This window comes from Nicotiana sylvestris, chromosome 12 (assembly GCF_000393655.2).
Source record: "Nicotiana sylvestris chromosome 12, ASM39365v2, whole genome shotgun sequence".
In the NCBI taxonomy this organism is placed as follows: Eukaryota; Viridiplantae; Streptophyta; class Magnoliopsida; order Solanales; family Solanaceae; genus Nicotiana; species Nicotiana sylvestris.
In genome coordinates, this window is record NC_091068.1 from 42,963,835 (window position 1) to 42,977,714 (window position 13,880).

The following is a 13,880-nucleotide window of genomic DNA, read 5'->3' on the forward strand; positions in this document are numbered from 1 at the left end:
TCAGAACAACTAGTTGGGTCGTTACATTCTCCTCCTCTTAAATAAACTTTCGTCCTCGAACGTGCCAAGAGTCTCTCATTAGCCATCAATCACTGTATAAAATCACCATACACATACCCTTGAGTGATACCACACAACACCAATCCACATAAAACAATCTCGGTTGAAGATTATTCCTTCCACCCTTACTGATAAGCCTTAGAACATACAAGCCTACTCCTAAGACCCGCTTCTCACATATACACAATGTAGCAACCTCATCTATCTGCAACAAATCATCAATACATCCACAGGTTATTAACACACGATGTAACTCATCACTCATATGCCCGTATCAACACCTCCGACCCCAATAGATGTCCATTACCAAACCCGGTACCTAGATAACCTTATATCGGCTAGAACCTTGTTCTAAACCTTCACAACACTACAAATGATGAAAAAAACACGTGGAAAATCATAACCACTCACCCAGTCAACAAGTCATGGAGTTCTCTCACCTGACAAGAACCAACACCAGGCTCCGAGCTGATTAATGACATTTTATCCCGACATACCTCATCCAAGTCTGATTGCTATAATTCTAGGTCCAATGATTTCATCTCATTTGGTATAGTTGCTCGACCCACATGACACACCAATACTACAAAAATTCACATACCACGTTATTCGTGCACCAAACAAGCAATAACTCGAAGGTATCCAATGATGGAAGGATCACCGAATGAGAGAACCATCTCGCAAGCTTATCAGATATCATCACAAAGTGCACTGCTATAAACCCATCTCACAAAGGAGGAACAAAATGCACAAAATAAGCACAAAGGATCATATGCCAATATCACTCCGCTGCGTCATGTAGCCCGATCCAACATACCGGTCCACATGGGATACCTATCGAGCCATAGTGCTCACAATCACAAACACTTGTGTACTAGCAACGAACATGCCAAGAGCATAACAATAACCATGAAGAAACATATAACACAATATACTATAAACAAGAAGACCATATCAGAGGAACAATAAACCATTCAATATCGCAAGAGTCATCGTGCTCGAATTTGTCAAAAGACCCAAATGGAACAACATCATGTATGGAAATAGTCAACAGTCTTGCAACTGTTGACCCTAACTAATGAGACATCCCTACTCTTACATAGCACGGAAGAGTAGCACCTGGAACATATCAGAACATGAATAAGTATTAACCCTAACTAATGAGACATCCCTCAACCATCATTGTGCTGAGTAACAAACCCGACCCGATATAGAACACACATTCTCATTATGCCTACTAGCGGCCTCTAAATCAATTTCGATCATCCAAAAATAGGCAAATAGACATCCAAACGTCCAATGTAACCTAGCCATAACACATACAACCAGTCATCCAACTTTTAACATACCTTCACATCCACAACCAAGGAACAATCTGCCTCTAAGAACTTCCAGTCTCCAAATTCCAATAACACAAGAATTCTCCATATCCGATCCAACTTCACTTCTCAAATAACTGACACATCTCTCGTACCTAATCATCTTACGAGAAACACTTCCATGAGTCTTTAGTTCCATGTAGCCAAAATCTGAACATCATTAGCCGACAACTCGACAATTACCGTAATACAAATCAAGCATTTGCAAGTCAAAAGCACAATACATTTCCTAATATGCACACCCTTCTCCGATGACACCATGTGGTACTAATCATCCTCCAAATATCTGAAAGCTCCCATGCCATCTAAGACTTATGACATTCCTTTGAAAACCAAACTGCAACCTTGCCTATGAAACTTCAATCCCACACGGCACACCACCTCTATCATGCTATTGTATAGAAACACAAGGACCTCATTCTCAACTCTGAATCACAAGTAATATAGACATCCCAAAAAGCCGAAACCTTCCAATAACTCAACCCCATAGAACAAAATCACAACACTCGACGAACTTCCCATACCAATAAAGTACATTAATCGCAAATCATGGCCAAACCATCACAACTCTGGGGAACCCATTGGAACCTCCTCGAAAGTCATTTACCTTGCTCTAAATCACCTTCGATGAAATCTTCAAGTCTTAGTCAATCTGCAAGAACCTCCTAGGTTAAGAGCTAATATAACACATGACCATGCAATCCGATCATGAATGGTAGAGTACCCCACTTGGCTCGAAGCCCTAGAACACATTGTATGTAACCCATAGAACCCTTCCTTTGTAGTTGCCCTGGTCTCGCACTGTTAATCAGTTGAATACTTCATAAACTCATGTAACTCTAGTCATTAAACACTCCAAAGATTATGCCAAGTGCATACTCACCCCGGTGACAGTCAAGTCAACTTCCTTGAAATAATAATATATGCATTCCACTGAACATGAGCCTTATACAAACGCACAACCTCAAATCACACCGGCTAGCCTCAAATCAACATCCCCCATGACCCTACCATGGTCACAACAACTAGGCAATCAATTAAATCCTCCAGAGTCCGTACTCACCAACCAGATACAAGAACCTGTTGCATCCCATACGTGAACAACAAAAAGGTCTACCAACACATCCGTACCTCAGTCTGGACAACACATTGAGACAATAATTAAGCATCCATAGTCCCCCATATCCTATCAGCAGCATCACAAGCCATCAATGCATAGCTTATACCGAATGCGCAACATCATATACGAGATATAACAAAATCAAATATATACACTTCAAGCTGAATCAATACTGCACAATAAGCAAGGAAGAAGTGGAATTTCCCAATAGTTTTGTAGTATCTCGAAGATAAGTATAGACATCTCCGTACGATTCGCAAGGTTCTACTGAACCTGCTTATGACTCGTTGAACCTATAACCTAGAGATATAATACCAACTTGTCAAGACCCAAAATTCTACCTTAAGGATAGTGAAGGCACCCAATCTCTAAGGCTAGGTAAGCATATCACACATTAACATCAGACAGAATATAACACCTCAATGTTAAATAAAACTGAGAAAATGGCCCAAAGCATAGCCAATATAGAAATACAACAATCACAATCCCAAAATCTTGTAATATGGAGCCATAAGCTCTACAAGAGGTACATAATAAGTCTTAAACTACAACATTGTTTGGAATAGAATAAACAGTAGAAGGGACACAATAAAAGGTGACTCCGAGGCATGCGAGTGAACCAATAAGTATACCTTGAAGTCACAAATATCTTGACCCACTCTCTATCGACTAGCACAATCTGAGGTACCTGGATCTGCACAAAGAATGTGCAAACGCATAGTATGAGTACACCGCAGCCGGTACCTAGTAAGTATCAAAACTAACTTCGGTGGAGTAGTGACGAGGTTCAAGTCAAGACACTCACTAGTTAAATAACATGTGCAAAGATATCAAAGACTAGAAAGAGGAAGAATAACATGAAGCAATGACTGTAAACTGATCAGAACAAGTGATTACAATTTAAAACAGATAAAGGCTTAGTTCAACAATAAGTCATCAAGTAGAATCGTACTCTTATGACACCTCGTGCCCATATTACCGATCACCCTCGCACAGAAAAGACCTCGTGCAACATTATAAATCACACCCGCATGACAAAGACATCGTACCATAAATAAACCAATTCCGTATCATTCACCAAATAATACGATCAAAAGAACTTTTCAAGAAATAAAACACAGTAAAGCATGCCAACTATTTCACACAGGTAAATCCATCTTGGCAACTAAATCATTAAGTAATAACAGAGGCATAGATTCGCATGTTAGAAATCACACAACAAATAATTATTAAATGCATGACACACACAAAGAAGTCATATACACAAACAAGAATATCTCTGTTCTTTTCAATACCACACAATCATCATCAATGAGCGCCCCAAGCCATCACATATCAACCCCATATAGCCACCCTTATCTCATCGCATGCGCAACAATTAAGTAAATGCCTACCATGTCTCGCCACGTGCGTTTTAACAATTATCCCACCTTGTCTTGTCACATGTGAAAACCCGATATAACCCGTGTTGTCACGCCACATGACAAATATTGAAAATAATAATAGCACGATAGAAACCTCGTGCAAACATCCAAACAATCCACCCAATAATTCCACATGTGCCACAATCACAACAACATAGCATGCAAACAATTGTCACCTAGATACAATAACAACAACAACAACGACCCAGTATAATCCCACAGGTGGGGTCTGGGGAGGGTAATATGTACGCAGACCTTACCCCTACCCCGAAAGGTAGAGAGGCTGTTTCCAGGAGACCCTCAGCTCAAAAAAGCAACAGGAGCCGATATATTAGTACCATAAAAATGCATAATAAAATAACAGCAATATAAGAGATATGAAATACAGAATACGAAATACGAAATAGATGGCTGGTATAGTAAAACTAGCAGGTAAAGCCCTGCATCAATAGACGACCAATGACATTCTTAGTCTAACTCCTAACTGGCTAGTCTCACTCTATTGTGCTGTAGAAATATTCACAACTTTCCCTAACCTACAACCTTAATGCTCGACCTCCATAATTCCCTGTCAAGGGCCATGTCCTCAGTAATCCTAAGTCGCGCCATGTCCTGTCTGATCACCTCTCCCCAATACTTCTTAGGTCGCCCTCTACCTCTCCGCGTGCCCACTACAGCCAGTCGCTCACACCTCCTCACCGGTGCATCAGTGCTCCTCCTCTGAATGTGCCCGAACCATCTGAGTCTTACTTCCCGCATCTTGTCCTCCATGGGGGCCACACCCACCTTCTCTCGAATATCTTCATTCCTAATCTTATCCATCCTTGTATGCCCGCACATCCACCTCAACATCCTCATCTCTGCTACTTTCATCTTCTGGATGTGTGAGTTCTTTACCGGCCAACATTCAGTTCCATATAACATGGCAGGCCTAACCACTGCTCTATAAAACTTACCTTTTAGTAACGGTGGCACTTTCTTGTCACACAAGACTCCCGACGCTAACCTCCACTTCATCCACCCCACCCCTATACGGTGTGTGACATCCTCGTCAATCTCCCCGATCCCCTGAATAACCGATCCAAGGTACTTGAAACTACCCCTCTTGGGAATGACTTGAGAGTCAAGCCTCACTTCAACTCCCGCTTCCGTCGGCTCAACTCCAAATTTGCACTCGAGGTATTCCGTCTTCGTCCTGCTCAACTTGAAACCTTTAGACTCAAGAGCATGTCTCCAAATCTCTAGCCTCTCGTTGACACCGCCTCGTGTCTCATCAATTAGAATAATGTCATCAGCAAATAGCATGCACCATGGCACCTCCCATTGAATATGATGAGTCAGTGCATCCATCACCAGGGCAAATAGGAATGGGCTGAGCGCAGACCCTTGGTGCAACCCTGTAATAACTAGACAATGTTCATAGTCGCCTCCTACTATCCTAACCCGAGTCTTAGCTCCATCATACATGTCTTTAATCACCCTAATATAGTCAATCGGGACCCCTTTATCCTCTAAGAAGCTCCATAAGACCTCCCTAGGAACCCTATCGTACGCTTTCTCCAGATCAATAAATACCATGTAGAGATCCTTCTTCCTATCCCTGTACTGTTCCACCATCCTCCTAATAAGGTGGATAGCTTCTGTGGTAGATCTCCCCGGCATGAACCCGAACTGGTTGTCTGAAATAGACACTGTCCTTCGCACTCTCATCTCTACCACTCTCTTCCAAACTTTCATGGTATGACTTAGTAATTTGATGCCCCTATAGTTGTTACAGCTTTGGACATCACCTTTGCTATTATACAACGGGACCATTGTACTCCACCTCCACTCTTTAGGCATCCTATTAGTCTTGAATATAACACTAAATAATGCAGTAAGCCATTCCACGCCTGCTCTACCCACACACCTCCACAGTTCAACCGGAATTTCGTCTGGGCCGGTAGCTCTGCCCTTTCTCATCTTACGCATTGCCTCCATGACTTCATCGATCTCAATGTCCCTACAATTACTTAATTCATGGTTACTGTCGGCATTCCTCAATTCCCTAAGTATAATATCCTAATCCCCTTCTTCACTTAGAAGTTTATGAAAGTAGGTCTGCCACCTCCTTTTAATCTGGTCATCTCCCATCAAAACTTTGCCGTCATCATCTTTTATGCACCTCACTTGGTCCAGATCCCGAGTTGTCCTCTCTCTCGCCTTAGCGAGTCAGAATAACTTCTTCTCCCTACCTTTGTTCCTTAGTTCCTCATACAGACGAGCAAAAGCTGTCGTCTTAGCCTCCGTCACTGCCATCTTCGCCTCCTTCCTAGCTACCTTATACCTTTGACTATTCCGTCTCTTCTCCTCTTCGTCAGTGCTCCCTACTAACCGCAGGTAAGCCGCCTTCTTTTCTTCTACTTTACCTTGGACAACTGCATTCCACCACCAATCTCCTTTGTGGCCACCATTGTGGCCCGTAGATATCCCTAACACCTCTCTCGCCGCCTTTCTTATACAGTCCGCTATCGTCGACCACATTGTGTTTGCGTCCCCACTACTTCTCCAAGCTCCCATTGCCGATAACCTTCCTTCCAACTCCTTAGCTTTATCCTTAGTTAAGGCGCCCCACCTAATCCTGGGGTGTCCTTGTACTGACCTCTTCTTCCTTCTTATCCTAATACAAATGTCCATCACCAAAAGCCTATGCTGCGTTGAGAGGGTCTCACCTGGGATAACCTTGCAGTCCTCGCACAACCTTCTGTTGCATCTCCTGAGGAGGAGATAATCAATCTGAGTCTTCGCCACCGAACGTTGGTAAGTAACCAAATGTTCATCCCGCTTCGTAAAACTCGAGTTCGCAATGACTAGATCGAATTTGGTAAGTAACCAAATGTTCTCAATGACTAGATCGAATTATCACCACGATATAAATCACAATTTGCCAACGCAGTGCACAAAGACAATTCAATAAAAAAATGTGGATGGGTGTTCAACATATAACCATGAAAGTTAACTCAAATGCCCAACTTGGCTAGTTTAGGAAATACGGTCCTAGAACATGATCTCTAACATAGAACATAGACTCAAGTAATCTTCTACAATGATAAACACGTAGTATAGGGACCTCTCAAACAAAACAAGGCGATGGAATCAACCTCTAGTCAATCTGTACATAAGACACACATACGTCCTGTACACACTCATCGCCTCGTGTACACGTCATTTTTGCATAACACAAATAATCAATTAAGCCAAATCCTTAGGACTAATTTCTCCTACACAAATTTAGGCAAGATACTTACCTCAAATTATCCAAATCAACACTCATAGATAGATTTTTCTTTAAAATTCACCTCCGCTCGGCCCAAATCTAACTAAAAATAAATTAATAACATCAAAAAATGAAAGAGAATTCAATTTCAATTAATAAAGTCAAGATCTTTACACATTTCCCCAAAAGTCAACAAAAGTCAACCTTGAACTCGTCCGATCAAAACGCAGGTCAAAGGATAGATCTCAACTACCCATTACCCCACCAGTCCAAAAATGTATTGGGTTTTAAAATCCGAGTCCAATTTGGCTCTAAATTTCAAATTTTTATCTTTCAAAACATAGTTAAAAGTGCCTAAAAATTTCTTTTAATTCCTGCGATTTTTTTATTTTAAAATCCATCAAAAATCAAGTTAAAATATTTAAATTGAGTCAAAATCACTTACCCAATAGCTAGATGTGAAAATCCCCTCCTAACGAATCACCTCACATCAAGTCTAGAGCCCAAAATATTGTAAAATGCAACTAAGTCCTAAAATCCCAACTACTAACCCAGCTGCAGATGTCGCATTTACGACAAGGGTTCGCAAATATGACCACTGAAAAAGCGAATAAAGGCTTGCAAAAGTGACCCCTAACAGACCCGGCAGATATAATATCATGCCTCGAGACCGGGAGCAAGACCCACACCAAGTGCCTCATCTATCCTTGCGTACCACTTGCGACTAAGAGACTCTGAACTTGTAATGTCATAGTTTGGCTATGGTCCACATTGAAAGATAATATGCAATACAAAATATAAAACTAAATGGAGATTAACGCTGACTAACATCAACATAAAGCTGGGCCGGCAAGGCCGTCATAATTACCACAACTGACAAGCCAATAAAATATACGTACAGGGACTACAAGCCCAACATACTGCACTAACCGACATGATATATCTACAAGCCTTTACAGATAGATGTACTGTGATCGAAACAGGGCCCCGACCTACCCATAACCTATCTACATATATACATAAGATATACACCACACTGCTAGACTCGGCAACTCCGAAAGAAGGGGAGATTACCGATAAAGATGAACTTGGACAACACCTACTGAGGAGGTCTACTCATCTGTCTGTCTGAACCTGCACGCATAAAATGTAACGCCCCCAGAAAGGGACGTCAACACGAAATAATGTAACGAGTATGTAAGGCAATATACTAAAGCTGGAACTGAACTGATAATATAATAACTGAAAACAACTGGGGTCAAAGAAAATCTGAAGATATGCTCATCTGCTGATACTGACTCAACTCTCTCAATATAGTGAGGAAAATAGCTGTCCGGCCTTATAAGGCTCGGTATATATATATATATATATATATATATATATATATATATATATATATATATATATATATATAACTGCTCTGCCTTAGTAGGCTCGCTCATAGGCGCTCGGCCATACTAGGCTCTGTATTTCGACCAACTGGGCTCGCTCATAGGCACTCGGCCACAACAGGCTCAGTATATAATTTTCCATCTGACCAGAGGTTGCCCAATAGAGGCCTGCCCATCGATTATAGCTCAATGGTAATGAAAATACTTTTAATACTGTATATATGTAAACTCTCTGTTCTTTTGACCGGAAGAAGGAAATACTCAACTGAATATGCAGTCCCGATAAGAGGAATATGGTAAGTTACAAAATTAGAAAAATATATGTAATTTGCGAGACTAGCAAAATATACGTAAATTCCAGGATACAAATTTTTCTCGATGCCTCGTTATCAAACTTGTGTCATTATGATATCATGCTAAAATGAAGGAAAAGCTTATCATTAACATACCTGGATTAGGAAAAAATTGATATGATATGCTTGGAACCGGTTGTACCGTACTCCGCTAGAATCGCAAAACATAATTACATTTCTAAGACCTTAATAATTTTTGTTGGGGTTTTTTTGTAGGAATAAATTGAAAAGAAAATACTAATATCCAGCAAGAATGTGAGCTCATATGTCAGTTCTTGGTTTTGGAACAATTCCATAATGAACTTAGTATAGTTTTGCTTAGTCTTTAAGTGGAAGACTTGATTAGTCAAGTCTTGTAAATGGTATCTTCATGACACCTAGCAAGGAGTGACTTAGTCATTCCTTATATCATGGCAGGCTGCCATGTGGGGTTGGGGTGGGATAATTAATCTTTATCCACTTATTAGTTAACTGGGTAATGTTCTGTTACTCGGTAATTAATTAATTACCCGCATAATTTAAAAATTACCCCAAATTACGTAAAATACTACTTATTTTTAATATACTTTATACATTGTACTCCGTGGTTATATGGTACCTCACATGGTACTATTTTATAATTATTGAATATTATTACTTGATCCGTATTTTATCCCATATTGGCCATTTTCAACGAAACTCGTTTTCTCTATTCGTGCATCCTTTATCCTTCATGATACTTATTTATCGATTGTTATAAATAGAATAAATATGATAACCTCCAGATAATATCATCCCCGAGTTTACGTCAATTTACTGAAGACGAAACTTTAACGTACGAAAAAAATGCGAGATGTAACATCCTTCCCCCTTAGAAACATTCGTCCTCGAATGTCTATTCTTAGATACTTTGGGAACATTTTTGCCGGAGTCTCTTCCGTACATCTGACTGAAACCAACCTGTATGCAGCCAGAAAACTTACTATACATGCCACACATGGCCACTGTCTATAAATAACAACATTTGGCTCTACACAACTGTCCATTATAAATTCTAAGCGTTAAAAATGAGAGTTTACCTGATGACCTACATGCCTGAGAGTTTATACCCTCGAGTCATATCTTCAGTTTAAAATAGGTGGGGTTATTTAGACTTCATTTCTTCCTATATTTCCCACGTCATCTCTTCCACCTTCTTACTTCTCCATAAAACCTTCACGGATGCTATCTCCTTATTTCGTAGCTTGCGGATTTGTCGGTCTAGGATGGCAACCAGAATTTTCTCGTATGACAAGTCCTCTGTAATCTGTACATCATCTGTGGGCACCACTTGGGTAGGATCGCTAATGCACTTTTGTAACATAGATACGTGAAAAATGGGATGAACAAACTCCAATTCCGAGGGCAATTCTAACTCATAAGCTACTTGGACTACTCTTCGAATGATCCTATAAGGCCCAATATACCGTGGTTTAAGCTTGCCTTTCTTTCCAAACCTCATCACACCTTTCATAGGTGACACCTTTAAGAATACCCAATCATTAACCTCGAACTCTAAATCTCGTCGCCGCATGTCAGAATATGACTTCTGATGACTCTAAGCTGTCAACAGTCGCTTCCGGACAAGCTTTACTTTTTCTATGGCCTGCTGAACCAGGTCTGGCCCATGTAACCCAGATTCTCTAACATCAAACCACCCTATAGGAGATCTGAACCCGCGCCCATATAAAGCCTCGTACGGAGCCATCTGGATACTAGAATGGTAACTATTATTATATGAAAACTCGATAAGAGGTAGATGTTCATCCCAACTTCTTTTAAAATCCATCACACATGCTCTCAACATATCCTCGAGCGTCTAAATCGTGCGCTCGCCTTGTCCATCCGTTTATGGATGAAAAACTGTGTTGAGATTCACCTGACTTCCTAGACCTTTCTGAAATGACCTCCAAAAATGTGCTGTAAACTGGGCCCCACAGTCAGATATAATAGATATTGGCACTCCGTCTAATTGCTCTATTTCTTTAATATATAACTTTGCATAATCTTCTACTGTATAAGTAGATTTGATCGGTAGGAAATGAGCTGATTTCGTGAGCCTATCGACTATCACCCATATAGAATCGAAATACGTTGAGAATGAGGTAAACCCATGATAAAGTCCATGTTTATCGCCTCCCATTTTCATGTCGGGATCTCTATGGTCTGCATTAGCCCTCCGGGCTTCTGGTGCTCTATCTTCACTTGCTGGAAACTAGGGCATTGAGTGACATACTCAGCAATGTTCTTCTTCATATCGTTCCACCAATACACCTCCTTAATGTCATGATACATCTTCGTTGACCTAGGGCGAATGGAGTACCATAAATAATGTGCCTCTGACATAGTCCTGTCTCGTAGACCTGCTATATCTGGAACATCCAAACCACCCCTGTATCTGAGAACTCCATCTCCTTTGAGTTCTAACACCGACTTCTTCTGTTGGGGAACCCGCTCTCTCAATTTGACTAACTATGGGTCCTCGTACTGTCTCTCCTTTACTTCAACTATGAGAGATGATTTTGCAGTATTTTGGAGTACAAGTCCTCCATTACCAGAGTCAACTAACCGAATCCCCAAACAAGCCAATTGATGAATCTATCTAGTTAATTGTCTTTTTTCGGCCTCTACATGTGCTAACCTAGCCATAGATTGGCGACTTAAGGCATCTGCTACAACATTAGCTTTCCCTGGATGGTAGAGAATGTTAACATTGTAGTCTTTTAATAACTCAAGCCATCACCTCTGTCACAAATTCAACTCTTTTGCTTGAAGATATATTGCAGGATTTTATGATATGCGAACAAATCAACATGAACACCATATAAATAATGCTGCCATATCTTAAGTGCATAGACAACCGCAGCTAATTCGAGGTCGTGGGTTGGATAATTCTACTCATGCTTCTTTAACTGTCATGAAACATACACAATTACTTTCTCATGTTGCATCAGGACGCATCCTAACCTGACACCTGAGGCATCACAATACATGGCATAACCATCTGGACCTTCTGGAAATGCTAGAACTGGCGCTGAGGTCAACATGTTCTTAAGCTCTTAGAAACTCTGCTCACAGGCCCCTGTCTACTGAAACTTAGTCTCTTTCTGCGTCAGCTTTATTAATGGTGCTGAAAGAGAAGAAAAATCCTCTACGAACCTCCGGTAATATCTTGCTAAGCCTAGAAAGCTACAAATCTCTATCGGAGTGGTAGGTCTAGGCCAGGATTTCACAGCCTCAATCTTCTGAGTGTCTACCTTTATACCTCCGTCGGATACAATATGCCCCAAGAATGCTAAGAACTTTAACCAGAACTCACACTTAGAAAACTTAGCATACAATTTATTATCACGGAAGGTTTGGAGTATTGTTCGCAGGTGATCCACATGCTCATCCTCTGAACGTGAATAAACCAGAATATCATCAATAAAGACTATCACGAATAGATCCAAATATGGCCAGAATAGGCTATTCATCAAGTCCATAAATATGGCAGGTGCATTCGTCAACCCGAAGGATATAACAAGGAACTAAAAGTGGCCATATCGGGTCCTAAATGCTGTCTTGGGAATATCTTTCTCCCGAACTTTGACCTGGTGGTATCCCGACCTCAAATCTATTTGTGAAAAGCATCTAGCTCCCTACAACTGAACAAACAAGTCGTCTATCTTTGGAAGGGGATACTTATTCTTAATAGTTACATTGTTCAGTTGCCTATAATCGATACACATCCTTAGCGAGCCATCTTTCTTCCGTACAAACAATACTGGTGCACCCCTAGGTGAGGTACTGGGTCTGATGAAACCTTTCTCCAGTAAATCTTTTAACTGCTCCTTCAACTCCTTTAATTCAGCAGGTCCCATTATATACAGAGGGATGGATATTGGTTGCATTCCTAGAAGCAAATTGATGCCAAAATTAATCTCTCGCTCTGGAAGAATATCTGGAAGTTCATCTGGAAATACATCCACGTACTCTTTGACTACCAGAATGGACTGAAGTGTAGGTATCTCAACATTCACATCTTTAACTCGCAGCATATGATAAATGCACCCTTTTGCGATCATTTTCCTCGCCTTCAGATAGGAAATAAACCTACCTCTGGGTGTCACTCTATTACCTATCCATTCAAGAATTGGCTCACCCGAAAAATGAAATCTGGTTGTCTTTGCTCGACAATCAACCGTGGCATAACAAGTTGGCAACTAGTCCATGCCCATGATAACATCAAAATCCAACATCTCTAGCTTAACTAGGTCGGCTGAGGTCTGATGACCACAAACTGATATCGTACAACCTCGGTAAACGTGTCTACCGATAATCGATTCTCCGACCGATGTAGATACCGCAAAAGGATCACTTAGTATTTCACTCACTATACCAAATTTCTGCGCGACAAATGGGGTAATACAAGATAAAGTAGATCCTAGGTCTATCAAGGCATAAATATCGTGAGCAAAAATGGTCAACATACTTGTCACAATGTCTGGTGATGACTCTTGGTCCTGTCGACCTGCTAGCGCATAGATACAATTCTGGCTACCATTTGAACTGGACGATCTACCTCTACCTCGACCTCTACCAGCCGAAGACTGAGATTCGCGCCCTCAAGGATGCACGAACATAGCTGATCCTGTTGCTGAATTCGCTGGTTCCACCATACCCCCAAAATCTCTATTTGGGCAATCTCGCATCATATGCCTCGGATGTCCACATGTATAGCAAGCATCAGAATCGGCTCGGCATTGGCCCAAATGTCCTCTACCGCAGATGGCATACCGTAGTGGAACCGACCATGTCTGCCCTGAACCTCATTGTCACTGTAAACTTGATGCCTGGGAGCTCTCACCTAGTCCTGATTGAGTATAACAGTCATACT

The 13,880-nt window shown here is 41.0% G+C and overlaps 1 protein-coding gene across 1 annotated transcript; it reads right to left on the reverse strand.

Annotated features, from left to right (window-relative positions):
* Positions 1-11,146: 11,146 nt before the first annotated feature.
* LOC138882957 (uncharacterized) lies at positions 11,147-13,041 on the reverse strand. The gene is made up of 3 exons (XM_070163606.1): positions 12,807-13,041; positions 11,633-11,691; positions 11,147-11,440 (listed from the first exon to the last, which is right to left on the reverse strand). The coding sequence occupies exons 1-3, from the start codon at positions 13,039-13,041 to the stop codon at positions 11,147-11,149; spliced, it is 588 nt and encodes a 195-aa protein (XP_070019707.1).
* Between the last annotated feature and the right edge of the window lie 839 nt (positions 13,042-13,880).

What these genes read in the sequence shown, in the direction of transcription:
- LOC138882957 (XM_070163606.1), bottom strand. Translation starts at nt 13,041, where the DNA reads ATGCTGCGAGTTAAAGATGTGAATGTTGAGATACCTACACTTCAGTCC. An exon ending in AAAAGATTTACTGGAGAAAG is followed by an intron (nt 11,692 to 12,806) that starts GTTTCATCAGAC and finishes TCTACCATCCAG; the next exon opens with GGAAAGCTAATGTTGTAGCA. An exon ending in CTATGGCTAGGTTAGCACAT is followed by an intron (nt 11,441 to 11,632) that starts GTAGAGGCCGAA and finishes GTTCCCCAACAG; the next exon opens with AAGAAGTCGGTGTTAGAACT.